Genomic DNA, 23,429 nt, shown 5'->3' on the forward strand with positions numbered 1-23,429 from the left:
AGTGACAGCTGCAAGGGTGTCTGGGGATCGACTCCCTCCTGTCTGAGTTGTGTAGAATCATCTACACATAGCTCCATGAGATCAACGACTTACATTTCTAGAATAAAACAGAGTTAATATGGGACAAAATCAAATATGCCATGTGGCGCAGTTGAGAGCTCAAATTGGGCAGATCCAAGTTTGTATCCAAGCCGTGTCTCTTGCTAGCTCTCTGATCTTGGGCCTTCATTCTCATATGTGAATTGAGGTAACGATATCTCCAGTGTTGTCGTGAGGATAACATTTATATAAAGTATTCAATAAATCTTACTTTTTTCTTTTTTCCTCAGTTGTGTATTTCACGCTGAAACCAACTAAATGGATTAGACAAAAGCATCAGATTATTAGCAGTGGTTCCAAAAGAGACCCTCCTTTCCCCCCAACCCCATCTGCAATATAATTTAACACTATTTTCAGCAAATATGTTTCCAGTACCTATTATTTTGGCTACTCTTACATTCAGGTATTAGGGAGTGTATAAAACTGATATTATTAAAAAGATGTGTGTCCACAAAACATTTTATCCTAAAATAGCCAACATGGAAATGGGCAAGAACCAAGAAACATGAATACCTGTATTTCTTTCCATAGGACTTTAGATTTCAAGGTGATTTCACATCCATTCTCTTACTTTTTTGTTTGTTTACCCTCATCTGAGGGTAGGATGTGCTTTACTGATTTCAGAGAGAGGGGAAGGTGGAGCGGGGTGATGATAGAGAGAGAGAGAGATTGTTGTATGAGAGAAACATGGATCAGTTGCCTCCTACACGGGCCCCCACTGGGGATCAAACCCAAAACCTGGGCTTGTGCCCTGACCAGGATTCGAACCTGCAACCTTTCGGTGCATGTGACAACACTCCAACCAACTGGCCAGGGCCTCTTACTTGCTTTTTATGACCACCCGAGATGTAAAGAGAGATAGTTTTATTCTCATCAGTTTACAGCTGAGAGAATTGAAACCCAACAAAGTAAATTTAACAACTAGGCCAAAATATAACTCGCCATAAGAACAAAAAATTTAAAAATAGTGTTTGGTTTTTGATTTGGGTGTGCGAAGGCACATCCATCACCCACTGATACAGAAGTAAGGCAGTAAGGGAAAACATGTACACTAATCATGAATTGAAGGGGACAATTGTGGAGATCAACTTAAGGAGCTGGTCCTAGAGACTGGCGGTAACCGGGGGCAGTGGGGTTACACAGCCCACGAGCGAAGGTGCAGCTCCACACGGCCCCATGTTACGATCTCACCAAAATGGCCACGGGGTGATATCAGTATTTCGTGCATGGTTACTTCTCTTCTAATACCACATGTTCCTTTTCCTCCTTGTGAGGTTAGTCTACTTGGTGTCCCCACTCTCCCGTAGTCAGGAGAGACTTTGGCAGGATATGTGGTCTTGATCCCGACTGCAGTTCCTGACCGGTCAGCAGCCCTTCTTATGTTTCCTTGTTAAATCCAGAGAATGAGCTGGACTCACTAACAGAAAATACTGAACATGACAACGACCCATTAGGCTGCGTTGTCCATTTCCGGCGTAGTGCATGAGTTTTCCCCTTGGAATAATTCCAACAGCCAAACCCACTCCACTTTTAAATGACTCATAAGGTTGGGCTTTCACGGGTTCCCTTGGGGCATGGTTCTGGAGACTAATAGATTTTAATGATAGGAACATTTCCGGATATTCCTTAGCTTGCTTTCCTTCCTGATTCATCCACGTTTTCACATCACTCTTTTTTCGGCTATTCTTGAACAGTTCCTTGTGGAGTGACATGAGACATTTAGACTACTTCCAGTATATTAAATTGTGTGTCTTCACAGGGGTAAAGAGATATTAAATTGCTATAATTATTATTTCTAAGACTTAAAAGCTACTGGCCAGCTAGATGAGATACAACATTTAAAAATGTAGGGGCCATCGATTGATAGACTTCTGTGTCTTTTATTTCTCATATCTGCTTAGCCTCATAGCTTTCTAAAAACCCCCAAGATTGACTTACCCGTCCTTACCTTTAAAACCCGATTCCCATTCAATCTTCGTTCACCCACCTTATAGGAGGCTATGGAAGGGAGAGGAAGGGGGGAGGCCAATAGTAATTGCCCACTAGTGGGCCCAAATGTGCCCAAGTTTTATTTATAAAAAGGCAGGGGGTGTAGAAAGGGGTTTGCTCCCAGATCCACATTGCTGTGCTCCCTGGGACATCCCACTGCCCCTAGTTTACTCCCAGAATCCATCTGCTTGGTGGGGGGGTAGCGATTCTAAACATCCCAGCTGTTGTCTCAGCCCTGCTGCTCTTGGCAGAAAGGTACAGAGCTGGCTGGACTTCTGGGAACAGTCGGGACGGTAGAGTTTGTGGGAAGGGCTGTAGCTAACACTAATCTAGTCATGGCGACCTGGCTTCAGTGTCTTCTTTGGGAAGTTCAGGGTTTGAACTAGGTGATGCACGAGGGCCTTCCCGCTCTGTTATTCTAGGACTGATTGTACATCCATGGGTGAGAACAAGAGGCAGTGTGCATAGCACGCGTGTTGGTGAGCACTTTCAAATGAAGAGATACGGCTGTGGGTACAAGCAGCACCTGCTCCGGGGACCTCCAGCACTTCCTCTCCTCTTAGGTCCTGCTGTCCGCCGTAAGCTTTCGCTCCAGATGCACAGCTGCATTTCTGGTCGGTCTGCCTGTTGTCTGGCCTCCCACAGCTTGCTTGGTACCCCTTCCTTGAAACATGTACGCCCGTCAGCCCCGGGGAAGCCAAGGTGACAGAATGGACTTGGGAGGGGGTGAAAACAGTTTCCAAGTTTCTCCAAAGTCACTGACGTGAAAAGTGGCTCTCAGTGCCCCCTGGCAGGATGTAGGCTGCCGTCTAATGAAGTGCATTAGAAAATGCAAGGGAGTACCTGTAGCCAGCCCCAGGCCCCTCCGGGCTGCAGTGCCTTTCACCCTGTGTGCCATGGGTGGTGAGGGACTGTGAAGTCAGAGCAGAAGAGCCAAAGAAAGACCAGGGCGAAAAGCAAGGGCCAGGCCCAGGAGATGCCCAGAGGACAGAAGGCAGGTGGAGCCGGGAGCCAGGTGGTGGAGGCCTCTCAGGAGCCAATAAACCAAGAGGTTGAAACCAGCAAGTGGGCAGGAGCCAAGCAAGCAGCTCGCTGAAGAAGTACCAAAGTGAGCACCTCTTAGAAATGAGGCCTGTCTGCTTTTCGCTGACCACTTTGAGGACATCAGAAAGTCACCGGGCTGTAGTGGGAACATGGGGTCAAGACCCTGATAAGTGAGGCTAGATCCTAACGAAGCTTCTTCATCCCAAGGCTGGTGCGCTGCAGTCCATGGTCAGCCTCCGGCATCAGTGCACGTGGAGGAGATTACTCGGCAGAACGTGCCAGCTTCTTAAAGACAGCGTAGTTTTTCTCTAGAACTTGGATTGTGTTAGACCAGGGCTCAAATGCTGCCCCATTATTTGAGTATGAAGAGGCCCTGAAAACATAGCAGTAGCTATCTCTCTAGAAATCAGAATTCCTGAAAGGAAAACCTGGTGCCAGAGCAAGCTGCATTTTATCGTCATTTTCAGACAAACTATAAATTACATGCAAATGATGTGATAGACTAGAGGCTGGTGGAACGAGACAGACCTTAGATCATGTAACCTGATCGCATCTTTTCACTTGGAAAAATCAGCACCCAGAGAGTCCCAGTGCTCTGTAGATGGGGCGGAGTCCAGACCAGAATAGCTCGCTCCTGTTGCCAGACCCAGTGCACTCTCCCCTGCAGTATCAGATCTCAAATGTGGGTGAGCTTCACAATCACCAGGGACTTTATTTAAAATGCACATGGCTGGCCCCATCCCCAAGCTCTGAGGATGGACCTGGACATCGGAACTTTGAACGGATTCCCCAGGTGGCTGGACACAGAGCGCTGGAGCCCACTGGCCTTTGTTTCCTTTCCTTCGGGAGATGAGGAGTTGCCTGACCTGTCACTGCCAACCCTGTCTGAGCCATCTGGCAGAGGTCTAATCAGACCGATCCTCAGGAACAAACAGAAGATGTCTTGGACAGAAGGCAGGAGCCCCTGAAAAAGCAGCTGTCTTCTCCCCTCCCCTGGCCACATTGAAACTGCAGTGCCCCTGGCTGAGGAGCCATGCCCCCAGTTTTTACAGGCAAGAGGATAGAAGGAGGCTCCCAGCCAAGGTCCTCAGGTCCCCTGGACAGCCCACATGGTGACTAGACCCTCACTTGGCTTTGCTGCTTTAGTCTCCCTGCTCCCGTCCTCTGAGCCACGCCAGGGACCCCTGTCCTTGTGCAGTTGCTCCTGATGTCCGCAGATGCCCACCGCCATGGAGCACAAAGATAAAGCCAAAAGGGTGACTTGGGGAAGACCTGAGGAGCATGTTTTTACTGTGTTCAAGGGTTTCTTTATCACTGTCACCTGATGATATTTACCAGTGTGCCGCCAGGCTGCTCTCCTGCCCAGGGTGATGCATGGATGTTCCAAACAGATTTCACGTCCTTTATGGCACCGCCCTTAGAATTTGGAGCCATATGAAAGCAAACTAAATTCCAAACTTTAAATTGTGACCCCGGCCCCTTTCATCATAGGAATCCTCTTCTAAACCGCTTTCTGAGAGCCATGTCCTTTATGACCTTGCCTTTTTTTAAACCAGGGTTAACTCGAAAAAACATTACCTTGGTACTAGACTTAGATCTTAGTGGGCATCTTTCGCGGTGCTTACCTTTCAAGGGCTAGGGCTGCAATGGGTACTGTTGTGTTTGTTGTGTAGCAAGTTGTATAAACAGTGACTTGTAATTTAATTTGAATTATTACACAGCATTTGTCGTAGGAGATATGGAACAAGATCGAGGCATTAAAAAGTTAAATTGTGTTTCCTCCAAAGTAAGAAGGGTAAAGAACAGCGCTGCTTGGGGGGAACGCCCGCACTGAAAGCAAAACGACTTAGCTAATCAGACCTTCGGGGGCAGGAGCACTTGGCGCCGCAAAGCTCACTCTGTGCTTCTCCTAAATTGAATTTATCGATTACTTTTGCTTCTATCTCACAATCTTCTCATTCTGTCTTTCCCACTCACTATTCCTCATCACAGCTCCATTCTCGTCCGTTCCCCATTCTCTCTGTCCCTCGGTGAAAACTCAGGTACACCCAGGACGTGCTCCCCTTTTGGATCCCCCACGACCTTTGGTCCTTACCCAGCTTTATTGGGGCTTTTGAAGTCTTGATGAGAAGCCGGGGCAGCTCCGCCAGAGACTGAGTGGTGTCCTTTATAGAAAGAGAAAAAGAGTTTTATTGTCATCGTGGTGATTGTTTAGCAACCCAGGGTGGCCGCGGTTCCTCCCGACTGTGCTGCTGACAGCCACCCCTCCAAGGCTGTAATTCAGAAACCAGTTGAGAGGTGACTGTGTGGCGAAAATATTTGAGGGAGACAGTTAAGATCGTTTTAGTAAGTGGAAGTGGCGCGCAGTCTCTGGTCTCCGGGGCCCTGCTCTTGCCTGACCCAGGGAGCTGCCAGTCCCTTCCTCGGCGGTTGGAAGCGGAAAGAGACTCGGGAAAAGAGCAGTGTTGATGCCCGAACTGTTGCATCTTTTGCTAATTTCCCCAGCTGTTTATAAGAGGGGATTCTGCAGGCCCCCAAACCGCAAGTGATAAGCAAAAGCAAGAAACTCCTTACTCTACATTAAGATGAAGTCCTAGCAGTCCCTTAAATGAAGGAAGCGATTTTTTATAACTTGCAAAACCTCCCCTCAATTCTTCAGGGAATTTCCTATGTTAATTTATGCAGCGTTAAATTTATGCGGTGTTGAAATTCAGCCCAAAGGCAGCTGCTTACAGAGGCCATACAGAGATTACAGGAGAATCTACAAGGTGGATGCTAAATGACACAGACCCTGCCAGGCCTCGGACCCTGTCACCTCAGGCCCTTGGGCCTGGGTGTTAACAGGTTTCATCGCATAGCTGTGACATAGGAACACGCAGAATGTTTTGCCAGTTCATCTTTTTAAAAATTCGGCTTGCCATTGTGTGTTTGCTAATGTCTGTGACAGAAGGGAGGCGTTTTGTGCCGCCTCTGCCACCCTTTGGTGGCGACTGACTGCAGTTTGACAACATAGCCTGTGTGTAGACCAGCCCTGGAAGACACAGGTTTGTCCCTTGTGTCTTCAAAGAGTCACCGTGAATCAGCTGAACTTTAAAGCACGTATCAGGGTATTTTGTGAATGTGGTTACTTCTCTGTGTCTATATTTTTTCAGAAGTGTTCTTTTAGTGCCTTTATGTCAGACCAGCCCATTGATCTTTGCACCAGCCAGGGCCCGGCTTGTCTCTCTTAAAGAGAGTCTGATGCTCTTATCACTCCCTGAGCTGGCTGAAAAATTACCGTCTGTATTTGGTTGGGGTTGCACGGAGAAGGAGAGTAAAAGACCCACTAGACTCTAGAATAACACTAACTATTGCTTTAATTATGTTGGGCTCACCGCTGATTATTTTGCAACTGTTGAAAAGTGGTACATTGTGTTTAATAAAAAAAAAAAAAAAAAAAAAAACTTTCATGGCCAAAAGGAGAAGTTTATTGATAAAAGCAAGGGTTTATTGAGCCAGATGCTAGCCAGAAAAGCACCTGCCCTGGGGCTTGAGGTCTGCACCAACCGCAGCATGGCTGGATGGAGAAGACAAGGCGAGTCCACTGTCCTGGAGCTGATGGGCCCTTTTATATACTCATGGTGTTTGGGGGAAGAGAGGTGTAATTTGTTTAGAAAGAATTTGTATTGACTACAGATAAGGGGGACGGGAAAGGATGAAGTGGGGCTCTGCACAGTCTGAAGAGGAAATATTTACTACTTTTGATTGGTTGTGGGCCCAGTCCTGGGAGTGCACGCACGTGCAGGATGGAGGTGTCCGGTGGTCGCTCCAGAAGCCGATTCAGGGCTCCACCCTACACTCAGGAACGTGAGGGTCCACTGTTAGCTGACCCGCAGCTGTGAGCTGGTGAACACGCTCATCTCTCACTCCCAGCCCGCTGTGATTTAATTCAGGACAAATCAAAATTTTTCTCTTGTCGATTGTCATGTGGCTATCGCTATAATCTTAAGGTCTAAACCATAGAACGCGGCACAGCCACGTAATCTTGACCAGGCAGCTCACAGCTTAAAGTTCCCATTGGTGTGTTGAAGAAAGTAGTGAGTATATGACCCCCAAAGTCCAAAATGGCTTCACTCATAAAGTGATCACTTTCATTAATAACTAAATGCCTTTAGATGGGCTCAGTATAGACCCGCTTTACGCCGACTTCCGTTTTGTATTACTCTGCAGTGTGGCGGCGAGGGTGTCTACGTATGCGAGCTTATAGTTCCCAGTCCATGTAGTTGGAGAGGCTTGCACACAGATCAAGCCGCAAGGGGGTGAGGCGGGGGGATAAATGAGGCGCTGTGATGCTGTGACATTGCCAGGTCTGGTTCTTCATGGTAGGTGCTGAATGTTTAGTTTTCCCGGGGAGCACAGAGCTAATGTGAGGGGCGGGGTGAGAGGGCCTCTCCGCCTGGGCTTAGCCGCACAGCGCGGCCTGCTCCTCCGGGCGCGCCCAGCCTGGCGCGCCCCCTTCTTGCTGGCTCTCCGGCCGGCTCTGCATGCGCCCCTGCACACTGCTTGCCTGCCTTTCACTCTGTTCTTTTGCACCCTGTGGGCGCAGACTTCTTAGAAACCTGTAATCATGGATACTGCAGTAGGATCTTTAGGATAACCTACCCGTCCTGTGCTCTGGGACCCAACACGCCTATTTGTCCTTCCGCTCTTTCTGTTCTGCCCCTTTATTTCACTTTTTTCTTGGATCTTAAACCTTTAAAGACCTTCGACCTCTTCTGAGCCTGCAGCTTCGTTCTAGACATTTCCCTCTGGGATGTTTCACCATCGCCCCAGCTCCACTAACCCCAAGTTGGAACCCTTGTCCTCATATTCGATGTGCCTCCTCTCACTGACTTCCCTGTTTCTCTCGGTGACACCACCATTCTCCCTGTCACTGAGGGTCCACCACGCCTTGGGTCTCACCATCGCTTTTCCTTCCCATGTTTTTGTGGCCCTGTTTCTCACCCACACCTTTGCTTGGTTCCTAATCTGCCTCCTCCCTGGTCTTGCTGCCTCCAGACTCTCCTCCATGGGACCCATTGTGCTAAGGGTGTCAGGAGAGCCTTCCTCACGACGTTCCCGTGGGCAGCAGGCCATTTCTTAGCCCGGCACTCACGGGTCGGGGCCCCCCTTGCCTCTTTCTGGTACATTCTGAGCGCCCACCCTTTCCTCCAGCCAGGCCTGTCTCTTTCCTCCACCATCCGTACATACTGGGCTTGTTCTCACCTCTGAGTCTTCGCAGTGCCCCCCAGCCTCGCCTGTCCCCACCCCTACTCCTGGTTTTTTCCCTGCATTCTGTCCTAGTGGAGGGTCACTGAGGAGCCTTCTGACCCTCCAGCTGCAGTGCTGTCTTCTGAGCCCGGCAGGACCACTCTCTCCTGGAAGAGTACACGGGAAACTGGGAAACAGGAAGGAAAAAGTTACGTTTACTATGTCCTCTTTTGTTCTTGAATTTTATACTGTGTGTACTTATTCAATAAAATAATTTTAGCACATATTTAGCAAGTATATTTAAAAATCACAGGTTATTACTGAGTCATGCCTTGGTTTTCCATGAGCGTGTGTATTGGTTTCCCCATAGCACCTGAGTAATTGCAGCAAGTACCTGGTAGGAGCTCAGTTAAGTGCTGGGTGAAATCAGTGGCTGGAAGGGTGAGGGTGGCAGGAAGAAGGCGTGAATAGATTAGAAGCGACCTGCGACCCCCCAGCCTCCTCTTCCTGAGTAATTTCAAAGCTAAAGGGGAAAGGATCACTCTTGTCTTTTTAAAGATTCCTAGAATGGAGGCAGTGTACCCCGCTCCAGCTGGTTCTAGAGTTTTTATCTGATAATTAAGGATTCTTCTCGCTAGGATTTTATATATAGAAAATCCTAAAAACTCATAAAAAACACACTAGAACTAATTGCCGAATTCAGTAACTGTGCAGGATACAAAGTTAACATACAAAAATTGGTAATGTTTTCTGCACACTAACAATGAATTTTCTGAAAAAGAGATTGATCCCATTTATATAGAGATTGATCCCATTTTTAATAATCCCATTAAAAAATAAAATACTTAGGAATAAATTTATTTTCACCAAGGAGAAGAAAGATCTCTATTCTGAAAACTATAACTCATTGATGAAAGAAATCAAAGACACAAATAAATGGAAAGATGTCTTGAGTTCATGGATTAGGAGAATTAAATTTGTTAAAATGTCAATACTTCCAAAAGCCATCTATAGATTCAGTGCAATCCCTAACAATTCCCATGGCATTTTTTTTTTTTAAGAAGTAAAAAAAATCTTAAAATTTGCAAGGAACCACAAAAGACTCCCAATAGTCAAAGCAATCCTGAGGAAGAAGGGGAAAGCAGGAGACATTACACTGTCTGATTTCAAGCTGTACCATAAAGCTATAGTAATCAAACGGTGTGGTACTGACATGAAAACAGACACATAGACCAGTGGAACAGAATTGATAGCCCAGAAATAAACCCAGCATGGTCAACTAATATTTGGCAGGGGAGCCAAGAACACTCAGTGGAGAAAAGACAATCTTTTCAATAACTGGTGCTGGGAAAATTGGATATTCATGGGTAAAAGAATGAAACTTGACTCCTGTCTTACACCACTCACAAAAATTAACTGAAGTGGATTGAAGAATTAAATATAAGACCTAAAAGCATGAAACTCCTAGAAGAAAACATAGGGAAAAAGCTCCCTGTCGTAGGTCTTGGTAATGATTTTTTGGAAACCACACCTAAAACACAAGCAACAAAATAAAAAATACATTAGGTGGGAATACATCACCTGAAAAGCTTCTGCACAGCAGAGGAACCACCGAGAAAGTGAAAAGACAACATACAGAATGGGGGAAACTGTTTGCAAACCATATATCTGATAAGGGGTTGATATTCAAAATATATAAAGAATTCATATGACTCAATAGCAAAAGGGAAAATATTACTTAATAAGTGGGCAAAGGACCTGCATAGACATTTTTCCAAAAACGATGTGTGCATAGCCAACAGGTACATGAGAAGATGCTCAGCATCACTGGTCATTAGGGAGTTGCAGATTAAAACCACAGCGAGATAGCACCTCATGCCTATTAGAATGACCGTCATCAAAAAGGCAAGATATAACAAATGCTGACATATAGGGGAGAAGAGGGGGCCCTCGCACACTGTTGTTGCGATTGTAAATTGGTGCAGTCATTATGAAAACCAGTACGAAGCTTCCTCAGGAAACTAAAATAGAGCTACCGTACGATCCAGCAGTTTCACTTCTGGGTATATACCCAAAGGAAACAAAAACACTAGCTCAAGAAGATACCTGCTCTTCCATGTTCATAGCTGGTTATTTACAATGGCCAAGACATGGAAACAACCCAAGGCTCCATGGATGGATGAATGGGTGTAAAGAAGTTGTGTATATACAATAGCATAAAAATATTTAGCCATTAAAAAAAATGAGGAAATCCTACCATTTGTGACAACATAGACGGACCTTGAAGGCATCATGCTAAGTGAAATAAGTCAGAGAAAAACAAATGCCATGTGATCTCACATGTGGAGTCTGAAACAAACAAACGGGCCAGACGCATAGAAAAAGAGATCAGACATGTGGTTGCCAGAAGCGGGGACGGGGGGAAGGTGGGCAAAGGTGCAGGCTTCGAGGGAAGATTAGTAAGCGCTGGGGATGTAACGTACGACGTGAAGACTGGTCCCCGCTGCTGTGTGCGACAAGGTTGCTAAGAGAGTAGATCCTACGAGTTCTCATCACAAGGAGAGAGCTTTCCTTTTTGGTGTGTCTCTTTGAGATGGGGGGTGTTAGCTAAACCTACTGTGGTGATCATTTCACAATATATGCAAATCCATCCTCAGGCTGCACCCCTTAAGCCTTAGGCAATGAAGTATGTCTACAGCTCCTCACCCACAAAAGTAAACAGCCAAGTGGATGGTAGGAGGCGTTTCTGCAGCGGGGACAAGTACCTGTGTGGCTCTGCCCCAGGTGAGAGATTTTCTCTCAGGGCTTTTGGGTTTAACCTCTGTCCTACCCCAGTCCCTGTGGCCACCAGAAATGCTTCCATACATTTCCAAATGGAGGGGGGAGTGAGACGGCGCACCCCCCCCGCCCCACCTTAGGGTTCCCGCCGTGCCCCCCAGGGTTCAGCTGAAGGGGGGGGCGTCCTTTGGAGATCATGCAGGACTAAGCGGGGATCTTTAAAGGCAGGGATATTTTGAGACCCGGGGGCACAGCCTTGCCTTGCGCGTTTTCGAAGTAGGTCTTTGGAAAACAGTAGCCCTAGTACTAAGGAGTCGCCCCATTTTCTGGTGGTAACACTCGGTTTTCTGTTTCTCTTGCAGAGCAAGATGGAGAAGGGAGGGTAAAGCCAACTTCCAGAACACGCAAAACTCCTTCCACGTTAATTCCAGAGGGGGAACATTCTTTTTTTCCTAAGAAAGCAACCTATTTAAAGAGAAGACCGCCGTAGAGAAGCACGGGAGAGCGGAGCGACAGAAGCCCACCGCAGTTTCATCAGCGACGACTTGCAAGCCGGGGCCTAGGTCGGGTCGGCCGCGGGGGACACGCTGCGGTGCTGGTAACCCACCTGTGGCGGCAAAGAGAAGGCAGCCCTCTCCACCCTCCGTGCTTTCTGCCCAACTTTCTGTCCTAGCTGAGCCCCATCTTTGGTGACCCTCCGCTCCGCAGAGCCTGGGGGGATCAGGGATCAGGGAGTTGGAGCGGGGAGGGGACAGGGCCGGACGCCTCCGTCTCAGGCCCACAGTGCTGGGCCGAGTTGTCCAGACTGTGGCGAGTTGGGTTTCTATTTCTTTCTCCCTTGACTATGTAAGAGCTATTTCATTTTAACTTATTATGGCGATCATGTAAGGAAGAAGATAAAAAGGAGAGAAAATGTCCCTCTTACTGGAATAATGTTTATGATTACAAGTGAAATAAGGCATTTTTTATCAACATAAAGGCAACCTCGGCTTATACAACTGCTTCTCTATCATGAATTCTGACACCTCGACTTCACTCTCTCTCAATAATAAATATATTTTCTGACGAAGACTGGCATTGTAGCCCGGGGCCTCGTGTGTTTCTTTCTCAGGATTGGATGGTTATGCTTATGGGGATCGAGTTGATTTATATTGTTACTAATTTACATCTGTGCAGTACCTTTCTCCTGGAAAGGTCCAGAGCACTTTGCAGAGCCTCAGGCAAGCAGACACGACTCAGCATTTGCCTCTTAGGTAGGCAGGTAGGATTCAGTAAGATCTTTACAAACTGCTTGGCTTTCCTTTCTCTGGGATGACTTAAGCCGTCCTGCCCATGGCGAGAACGAGCTTAGCTGACCTCGGTGACGAACTTCCCACCCAGCGACCTATGAAATGTTATTTTTAAAAAGTCAGCCAACCTTGAGTATTTTCCCTCTTTCCAATTTCATTAAAACTTTCTAATTACATCTCCCTTTTTACCAGAGGATTGGTACTTCAACCCTGGATTTTGCTAAGTTGGAAATTAGTATTCACATTGAGGCTAAAAGGAAAGGCCTTTCCAGGACTAGCTGGAGAGAAAATGCCAAGGCTTTGCGATGTCGTCTGAGTACCTGCTGTTGTGTAGAATTTTTATTTTACTTTAGCAAAATAATTGAGAAGACAGGCTCTGGAGTAGGTGCATCTGTGTTCAGATTGTGACTCCGCTCCCTTCCCCCGTGGGACCTAATCCAACCACCTCACCATACCAAGCCCCTGATTTCTCAACTTTAGGGGGCAGAGGGGTGAAAGAATGGCCAGTGCAGACTTACATTCATTCGGTTGGATCCAGTATATGTTGTTGGTTTGTGTGATGATGCAGTAAATTGGTGTTGGAGGTGAGAACTTGAATATCCACACGCCCAGATTCCTTTTCTGTAGAGAAAGTCAGAATGGACATAGATTATGCTGGGAAGATTTCAACCAACCTCTAAACTGAAGTGTGGACTCTTGTCTAAATCTCTGAGTTGGCATCTCCGTGGACACTTGTGGACACACCTGTAGACCTGATGCTGATTCTGAGTGGCTGTTGACTCTCCTACTGTAACTACTGAGAGGCTCTGTGATTACTGTTTAATGAAAGTTTTTGTTTTGAGGTTTTTTAAGATGGTACAAAATAAGCTGGGATTAAGTGTGAAGGAAGGAAACCCTGGTGACTGGAGGAGCAGTGCACTTTGGCACTGTTAGGATGGCACCCAGGTAACTGCCTGGGAGAACAGGCACAAAAACAAGAGTTTACACGGTGACCTGTAAATCAGTGTTTACAAATCAGCTAACTCACAAATTCCCTCCCAAACTGCTTTGTTTTGCAATTTAGAGCCAAGAACTTGGCACATCCCAGGCTGCCAGTCTTGTCACTGGCAGAGAAGCACACAAAGTCAGGCATTTAAAGCTGGTTAAATCCATGAGAGTGGGAAGGTGGTTCGTCAGGACATCTCTCTCCCAGCACTGGTTCTTAACTTATCCTGATAAACGAGATGGGTGCAAAGGAGACAGACGGCACTTTGGGAGAAATAAAAGGGTGAGATGATGCCTTTTTCCACACCTTAGGAGACCCCCCCTATTGCCTGCCTCACAATTCTGCTAACTTTAGGACAACTGCCTGGGAAGAATGTTGTGCTTTTTGAGTGTCGTGGGAATGACATGCCAGTTAGTTTCTCCATTAAGTAGAACCCACCTTGAACCACAGTAGTTTAGCTCAGGAAGCCAAGAAAAGTCAAGTATCCTGTTGAAGGGTGGTCAGATGTTATCACACTAAACAAACGTCTGGCGAATTAGAAGACAGCTGGGTGGAACCAGCGCAAAGTCCTCTCTTTGAAAAGTTAATAACCTGTTAGAGAAAACTTGCCAACGTGGTGGTTTAGAAAATTATTGACTGATCCTTATGCGTAGCAGATGTGGACTGCGAAAGGCCCCACACTGTGGCTTGCCGTCTACCAACGAGCCGCCGCTGCAGCAGCTGGAAGCGGTATTTTGCTTAGAACTGAACCCGCGGCCAGATGTCCTCGTGATGTCTGCCTTAGGGCTTGGGCCCCTGTGGTTCTCAGCTTGATATCTTTCAGCCCACAGGTATAATTGCTTTTGCCAGAAACCCGCAGGCTCGTTCTCTCGCCCCCGTTTCAGCCGTGGGAGCTGACTCAAGATGTAAGACTTAGTTGAACAATTGAAAGGGTAGCCGTAGCTCATTGGGATGAGCCTGTATTAAGCGAATACTTTGAATGAAGGCGTGACTGTGGGCTCAGGCGTCCTGTCACCGCTGCCCTACTCCCCCAAATTCTCATCTGTTTGCACCCCCTCTCGGTTGCTCCCATGTTTACCTCTAGCCTCTTCTGGGGGGTTAGACCTCTCTCACCCTCCTCTGCCTCAAGGCCACCTCCTGCGAGGTAAAGTGCGTGCAAAGGCCATTATCTTAGGTGAGCCACCCTGGGCCCCTGCTCTGATTTGCGCTGCTGCAGCCTCTGGGGACAAGTCACTCCCCCTCAGGTTCCTTACTGCCCAGGGACTGCCCTGGATCTTCATTATAACAAATGATTTTCGATTCTTTCTTTTCTTCCCAGCCACGTAAGTCGTAAACCAGTTAGAGATTTAGAACTTCTTATCTCTAGTGGTTTCTTGTATCTGTGGCTCCTAACTTACAAACCAGGTATATGGAACTTTTTAAATTTTCTGGAAAAAACTTAAGTTTGTATTTAGTGTTCTGTAGACTTTGATTGTATTTTTCCAATAGTTTATGATCCTCATTAGGAAAAAAAAAAAAAGGCTTCGTGTCACTTGCCCCAGGGGGCTTACTTGGGGGGGGAGGGGGCGGCTGTGTCCAATCTGAAATGACTTCCCAGGACACGTGGCCAGTTTGTGCCAGTGAGACCGGCCCCAGAATAGGAGACCATGTGTCGCCGCTATGTTACCTGCCCCAGCCTGGATGGTACTTATGCTGGCTAACTTAAGTCCGTGCTTATTTTAAAATTTATTATCGACATTTGTTTTAGCCCCTTCTCCCCCTGGGCTCTTAAAAGGATGCAGAGCGTTGCAGGTGCCAGTTTTTAACCTCCCCTCGACCCACTTAATGTCGGAGGTGCCAGCGGTGACTGAAACAACGCACAGGAATTAAAGGGAGGGGAAGGGAGGCGGTTATCCAGTAAGAGGAACGCTGGCTCTTGGGACCAAGGCTGTGGGGAGAGGGCTGGGCGTCATCCCCACAAACTTCATTTTCCAGCCTCTGTCATCCCGAGTCCACTGTAACTTGGAGAGAAGAGTCCTAATTGTCCCAGTTTAGGTGATCTAGAGCTGTGTCATTTTATCATCACCCCCAGCCTGCTCGTGACCCAGGGAGCTGGGAGTAGTCGGTGGTTTTTCAGGTTCAGTGAAAGGGGAAACTTAGGGCCTCCCTTGTGCCAGAGAGACTGAGTCCTGCCCCATGTGCCCTGGGAGCCGGCTGTGCTGCTCTCCCGCGCTCAGTGAATGATGCTGATTTGAATTGATGAGCACGAAAGGCCTAGGAGGCTTGTTTCCCCACGTCCAGAATGAGGGTCACCTCGCTCATCTGACAGGGTCCCTTACACTAAGAGTTATGGCCAAAGTCAGATAGCTGCAGGAACTTTCCATTACATTACCTTCCCAAACTCAAAGTCATTGGGACCTAGTTTTGGGGGGAAATGAACAGCCACTTGATTCATTCTACATCCAGGTGATGCTTGAAGGTGATGAAATTTTATATTTCATGTCATGTGTTTTCTCTCTCCTGGTGCCTCCAGCCTCAGTGTTGCTGGCAGACCCCTAAATAAAGAGTTGCATTGCTTTAGAGGAGACCGCAAGTCGCCATCCAACTCATGCGTCTCCTGCTTTTCCTATCTGTTGTCTTGAACCTTCCAAACAGACCACAGCCTTCTGCAGACCATGGTAATATTCCGTGTATTTTAGGGGACAGTCTAGTGTTAAACTCAATTTGGATTCAGAAAACATGGTAACCGTATTTATGCCTTTCAATTAAGAAAGTTGAAAATTGAAACTATCAAGTTCAGTCCCTGAAACTCCCTTAAACCAAGTAAACTCTACCTGAAAAGCAGCTAAGCCTCAATTTAATGAAATGCTTCAAACCTCCGAAAGTGAGTTTGATTAGGTGAGGCCTCCATACACTTCAAAGATTTTCCCGGGCAGCAGAGCTTGACTTCCCTCACCTCCCTGGTCCCCTCTGCCTCTCTGGGAGGATTGTCACTGGGCTGTGGTCCCTGTCACTTTGCTGAGAGGGCAGTCTGCTTTGAATAGAGCCCTGCCTTCAAAGAAGATTACATTTCCATAACGGCTTTTACATGCAAATGTGGTGGCCCCAGAGGTCATAGGCCTAGTTGCAGGGAGCCACCGAGCTCCGGGGACACCTTTCCTTCCTGGACTCCTCACTGCACTGGTAGTGGCCCCTCCTGGCCTGCAAAGTGGCCCATTTTGGAGGGAGCCTCCTGCAGCGCCCTTCTCTGTCGACTGGTCCCTTGGCCAGGCCACCACTGGGCCCTTGTCAATGCCCACAGCCTGGCCCAAAGCCTGTGCTCATTCTCTCCCCATCCCAGCCAAATAAATAAAATGGGTTGAGGGCCAGATGACAGGGACCAATGCCCATTATGTGCTGCCTGTGTGTCCACGAGGAGAGGGTGAAACCATTTCCATCTCATCGCCACAGGCCACATTCCTCTACCAGCACCAGACTGCAAATGTTAGCTTTGGATCTCCCTAAGGTCATGTGCACCCTGGTCTCAGAAGCACGATCACAAAGTCATTGAAAATATTATTCGACGTCGAGCTGAAGTGGCGGCGGCATTTCATTTCAAGTTCGCAGGGCAGGCGGTAGAGCAAAAGCTGAGACCCCCGTTCAGCAGAGGGGGGACAGGAGGTCAGCCAACCTGCTGTGGGAGTTTGTTTAGAGTCGCCTGGTTCTTAAAATGCCTTTGCAGCAGCCGTGTGTCCAATGCAACCCAAAATAAAGGAGCTCATATTCCTTACCCTTGGTGCTTAACACAGAGCTTGGAGAACGGGGTAGCTTGGGCAGAGGGCAGTTTTGCATCGGAAGTAAATTTGTCAGTGAAGTAGAGGCAGACGAGGGGATATGAATCACCACGAAGGTGATGCTCTTCCAGGAACATCAGAGGCTATTGTCCTGAGTGTACCCACACCAGTGTCCTCCTCAGTGTAGGGGTGGCTTGTTCCCCGCCTCTGGATCAACTTGTACCACTTCGCTCCCCACGCCCGCATGCTCGTGTACCTGGGAGAGGTGGTTTCAGCCACAGCGCCGTGTGACACTGGCATTGCCCGAATCACTCTTACGTTAAATCACCAAATCAGCGGAGCCTCCTGCTAGGCCCCAGGCACTGTTCCAGGAGTGACCACGGCCAAGGTCTTGACCTCACAGAGTTTGCATTGTAGGGAGAGGGTGGGGTGTAAAACATAAAGTCATAGTAAGTGCTGTGCAAAATGTAATATCAGGGCAAAGGAACAGTTCAGGGAGAGAGGATAGGGCCTCAGGGAAGATATGTTGTATTATATTGGGCAGTGAAGACAGATATAAGAACTATAAGAAGGTGACATTTGAGCAGAGTCTTGACTAGATAGACCCATCTATAGGGAGATGGAGGAAGTGCTTTCCAGGCTGGGAATAGCGAGCACAAAGGTCCTGAGGCAGGAGCAGGTTTGCTTTGCCAGGGGAACAGCAAGGAGGTCCCTGTGCCCTGCGTGGAGTGAGAGGCAAACTGCTGGGGGATGACTTCAGAGACGCAGGCAGGGTCCAAGCACATATGGCCTTTTCGTCTATGGTAAGAACACTTTATTCAGAGTGTGATGAAAAGCCTTTGGAGGGTTTGGTGCAGGGCCAGCAGTTGATCTGTTTTATGTTTTTAAAAGACCACTCTGGCTGCTGTGTGAAGGATCGTCTGGAGTTGGTGAAGTGGAAGCGGGGAGAATATTCGGAGGCTGTTCCGTTGATGTGAACAGGAGGTGGTGGCTTGGACCGGGCTGGTAGCCGTGGGAGAGTGAAAAGCCATCGGACCAGGAAGCCTGTGCGTCTTCCCAATGCACTAGCCGTGGGGTACAAGGCGAAGAGGAACAGCGTCAGAACCCCCGGGTTTGCCTGAGCAAGTAGCGGCCCGGTGGTGCCTTTTACTGTGATGGAGACACTAGCAAGACTTGGGTGTGGGTGGGCAGGAACCGTGGGCTCGATTTTGATCCTGTTAAGGTTAATATATAAAGTACAATTCCTAGTAGAAATGCTGAGTAGGTCATAGGCGTGTGCTGGGGCTGGATACAAGGCTGAGTCACCACTGTTGGGACGGCACTGATTGTACTCACGCCGGGAGTGAACCTGGAGAGTGGGAGCGGGCTGGCGACTTGGCCCTGTGGCCCTTGGGAGAGGAGTGAGCGAAGGCAGTGACCGAGTGGCCACTGAGGTGGGAGAGGAACCAAGGCTGGCATGGAGGCCAAGGGAGGCCTTCAGGACGGAGGGGCGCCCGGCTGTGCCAGATGCCCTGCTGGACTGGGTAAGACGAAGGCAGAATTAGCCAACGGATTCGAGAGCAGGAAGGTCGCCTGACAGGAGCAGTTTTGGTGACTGGTGACAATGGAAGCCTGCTCACAATGGGGCTGCAGAAAGGACGGCTTTGGGAAGTGGAGGCAGCAGAGGCGGCACTTTTGCTAGAAAGGGGAGAAGCGGGGGAGGTGTGAGGCTCTAGGGAGGCTTCTTTTGAAGGTTGCAGATATTGTAGCCCGTTTCGTAGGCCCATTAGAATAACCCGAAAGAGAAGTTCGGCGGGAAAGCCGGCCTAGGGGCAGGGACAGGTCCTGGAGCGCGGGCGGTCTGCCCATTACCCGGGAGGGAAGGCCAAGTTCACGAATGCAGAGGCAGGCGCCCCGGGGTTGGTCATGAGAGGCGAGGTCATTGTCTTCTGATGGCTTCTGCTTCCTGAGCAGCCGTGAGGAGTGCCCCAGGTTAATGTTCACTGGGAATTATTAAAGGGAGCTGATGCCTCCCCCCTCTCTCCTTCCTTTCTGAATAATTCAGCCCTAAGCCATTCCATGGGACCTCGCAAGGCAGACCTCCATGGGGGGGGCAGAGCGGGATGCCGAGCAGGGCGAGATGGATGTGCATTCGTGGCGGGGTGGGGGGAGCTAGCGGGGTGGAGGGAGAGCCTGGGTGGCAGCAGGAGGGCGGCTGCCTTGGTGGGAGAAGGATCCTGGCGGTAGCGACTGGAAAATGGCTACATACAGAGGACGCTGATCCAATAAATAAATGCATCGAGGATAACGGGAGCCAGATTTCTTAATGTCAGAAAAGGGAGTTACAAACGTGGAAAGGGAGGAAATTAAAATGAACCGTGTGGTATTGATTTGGAATTGGTGATACTGATGTGATGTGGTTTTAAATATAAATAGAGAAATAAGTATAGATGTAAATGTGTGGGCACGTTTATATGCACATATTCATCCCTGCATATATATATGTGTGTATATATATATACACACACGTATGTATATATATATATATTCATGCATATATTCCTTAGCTGTGGCAGGGAGAGGGCCAGGGAGCAACAACATCCTAATAGCTATGAGCGTACCAGGTACCCAGATAGATCTTGGTCTCTAAATCCCACCCTCCATGACTTGAAGCAATGACTAACCCCAGGGCCGGAACAGGGAAAATACAAAATGGGAACATAGCAAAAGGGCAGGGCCAACTTGAAGAGGCTGTCACTGTCCAAATCTGGGACAGTTTAAGCATCAAAATGCGTAATGATAGTAAGCCACTAAATAACATAGGCAGGGTCCGTACTGATGTATAAATAAATGAGTACATAGTGAAAGGGAAAGCTTTACTCTTAGAATAGAATATTAATAAATGGAAAAGGGATCATAGAATTATAATATCATTACTTGACAACCATTCTAATAATAATTCAGCCAAGAAACATCAATGGATATGCAGACTAGGATTCTTTCAGAAACAAGATGTTTCCATAGTCTCCTGTTGTCTCCCAACCTATGAATTGCAAAAGAAAGTAGCCTTACAGAAAAGGAACCTGACAGACACCACCTCAATCAAGGGATCAACATTAAAATTTCCAGTAATGTCAAGTCAAGATCCGGTGGCATGCAGTGAGAACACATGGCGTCACTTCCGTGGTATTTTATTTCTACCCAAAATTACAGCCTGGAACTGACCATGAGGAGACACTAAACACACCCAGAATGGAGGACAGGATGCAAGACAACTGGCTCGTAACCTCCCAGAGGTCAAAATCCTGAAAGCCAAGGAAAAGGGGAATAACTGTTCCAAACAGAAGTAATAAAAGAGACACAATGACTGAACACAGTGTGTGATCCTAGACTGGATCCCTTTCCTATAAAAGACATCACTGGGACCCTCAGCAGAACTTGAACAGGGTCTGGGGTTTAGATAGGAGTATGGCAATGTTGTTTTTTATTTTGATGATTGTATGGTGGGTTTGTAGAAGAGGGTTCTTATTTGGGGTATTTGGGGTGATAAGGCATCGTGTCAGAAGCTCACTCTCAAGTGGTCCAGGAAAAAAAAAGTGCATTATTCTTGAAACTTTTCTGAAAGTTTGAAATTATTATAAAATCCAAAAAGAATTAAAAGAGGGTAAAAGAAATTTATTTTATTATTAATATTTTAATCCACCCCCCGAGAATATATTCTTATTGATTTTAGAGAGGGAGGAAGGGAGAGGGAGAGAGAGAAACATGGACCGGTTGCCTTCCATACACACCCCAACTGGGGATCGAACCCGCAGCCTAGGTATGAGCCCTGACCAAAAAATCGAACCCATGACCTTGTGATGCACAGGATGATATTCCAACCAACTGAGCCCGGGTGAAATTTATTTTAGGAAATAAACTAAGGAATAGCTAAGCAGCTCTTGCAGAACTAGATGGAAGCCTAGCTCTACTGAAGTCATTACGATCGGGTTACAGTAATAAAAAGAGCATGATACGGAATAGAGCAATGGAACAGGACAGAGTCGAGACGGATTGATGCAAATGGAGACGGCTGTTTTATCACCACAGTGACGTTGCAGGTCAGAGGGGAAAGACTGGTCTTAAAAATACATATGGTGCTGGGTCAGTTGGAGATCTCCACGGAACAAGAGGAAAACAGGACCTACCCTCGTTCTGTACTTGGAAGTCAATTTTAATTGGAGTTCATTTAAATGTATATGTAAAACACTGATGCTTCTAGAATACAGTGTAGAAGAGTAGCTTCACGGCCTCAGCACAAGGAAGCATTTTTTAAAACAGGATACAACAACCTCCAAGGAGAAGATGTTGATAAACTGGATTACTTTGAAATTAAGAATTTATGTTCATGAAGACACTACGGAGACAGTGACAAGGCAAGCTTAAGAGAGAAGAGATCTGCAAAGCACACAGCCAACAAAGGGCTCGTATCCAGACTATATAAAGAACTACAAACCAGTAAGAAAAAGACAACTGAGCAGGGAAATGAGCAACAGACTGAAATAAGCACTTCACAAAAAGTAAATCTCTAAGTGCCCAATAAGCGCATGAAATGTACTGAACAGCATTACTAATTAGGGAAATGCAAATTACACTCACAATGAGATGCCGCCGTTTATCCACCAGAATGGCAAACATTAAAAAGATGGAAATAAGGTTAACAAGGGTGTGGAGCAACTGGTTTCTAAAGCACTGCTGGTCAGAGTGCAAATTGGTACAACCAATTTGGGAAATGATTTGGCCTCATCTATTAAAGCTGAACATATTGTCTTAGTTATAACAAAATTACCATAGACGACTGGGCGGCCTACAAACAACAGAAACTTATTTCTCACAGTTCTGGAGGCTGGAAGTCCAAGGTCAAGGTGCCGGCAGATTCGCCCACTGCCTGGTTCACGGGTGGCACCTCCTAGCTGTGACCTCACCTGGTGAAGGGGAGAGGGAGCTCTCAGGGGTCTCCTTTATAAGGACACTAATCCCATTCAGGAGGGCTTCACCCTCGTGACCTAATCACCTCCCAGAGGCCCCGCCTCCAGATACCATCACATTGGGGATTAGGCTTCAACATGAATTTGGGGGGAGCACAAGCGTTCAGCCTGTAGGCAGATCCATAAGTGATGAACCAGCAATACCATTCCCAGGTATGTACCTAGGGAACTGTTCAATTGTATTCATAACAGCTACAAAGTAATAGCTCCATGCACATCATAGTGAAAGGGGCAAGTGCACTGAGGCACGCGGAATATTATACAACAATACAAAGGAAGGAATTCTGGCTGCACATAAAAACGGAAGGTTCTCACACAAGGTTGAACAAAAGTGCTAAAGAACATATGCTGTATAATTCCATTCTTATTATCTCTTAAAAAGGCAAAATAAGTGACAGTGTTCATGGATGGGTGAAACTCTAAGAAAAATAAGGAAATGTTATTATGAAGGGAGAGCAGTTCCCTGCTGGGGTTTGGGGTGGGGGTGCTGCTTAGAAGGAACACAGATGGGTCTTCTAGGGTCCAGCTACTATGTTCTCTCTGTCTGAGTGGTTAGTGGATCTGTTTAATTTATGATCATTCAATGAGCTGTAGATTTTTTGGTACTTAGCTGTACAAAGGGCTGGGAATAAATTTATATTTCACAATACAAAGGGCTGGAAATAAATTTATATTTCACAATACAAAGGGCTGGAAATAAATTTATATTTCACAATACAAAGGGCTGGAAATAAATTTAAGCAGGTTCAAGATGATCCCTGCCCTGGCCGAGGTGGCTCGGTTGGTTGGAATGTCTTCTGGACACCTAAAGGCTGCGAGTTTGATTCCCGGCCAGGGCACGAGCCTGGGCTGCAGGCTTCATCCCCGGTCAGGGAGCGTATGCGAGGCAACCTAACTGATGGACGTTTCTCTCTCACATTGATGTTTCTTTTTCTCTCTCTCTCTCCCTTCCTCTCTCTAATATCCTCAGATGAGGATTAAAAAAAAAAAGTATCCCTATGACAAGGTCATTTCCGTTCCCTTGGTAATACCTGCTAGTAACTGACATTTGTTGAGGGGTTTTCTGAGCCAGGCACCGTATCGAGCATTTTATATACATTATCTCTAATTGCTTTCATCCTATAAATTAGGTGCTTTTATTACTCCCATTATACAGATGAGGAAACCGAGACTTAGAAGGGTTAAGTAACTTGCTAGGGGTCATACACCTAGTAAGTGGAACCCACTTTTGTCCCTCCCAGAAGTCTGGCTCTTACTT

At 47.2% G+C, this 23,429-nt stretch overlaps 1 protein-coding gene across 1 annotated transcript in view; it reads left to right on the forward strand.

The window, feature by feature from the left end:
• CHCHD3 (coiled-coil-helix-coiled-coil-helix domain containing 3) overlaps nt 1-12,216 on the forward strand; it is a 251,138-nt gene extending 238,922 nt beyond the window's left edge. The window contains exon 8 of the mRNA XM_081146783.1: nt 11,502-12,216. Within this exon, the coding sequence (XP_081002909.1) occupies nt 11,502-11,525 (24 nt within the window). The 3' untranslated portion in view covers nt 11,526-12,216. The remainder of the gene's footprint in view (nt 1-11,501) is intronic.
• Nucleotides 12,217-23,429: the final 11,213 nt, after the last annotated feature.

This window comes from Miniopterus schreibersii (genome assembly GCF_964146895.1).
Source record: "Miniopterus schreibersii genome assembly, chromosome: 9".
NCBI classification, from domain to species: domain Eukaryota; kingdom Metazoa; phylum Chordata; class Mammalia; order Chiroptera; family Miniopteridae; genus Miniopterus; species Miniopterus schreibersii.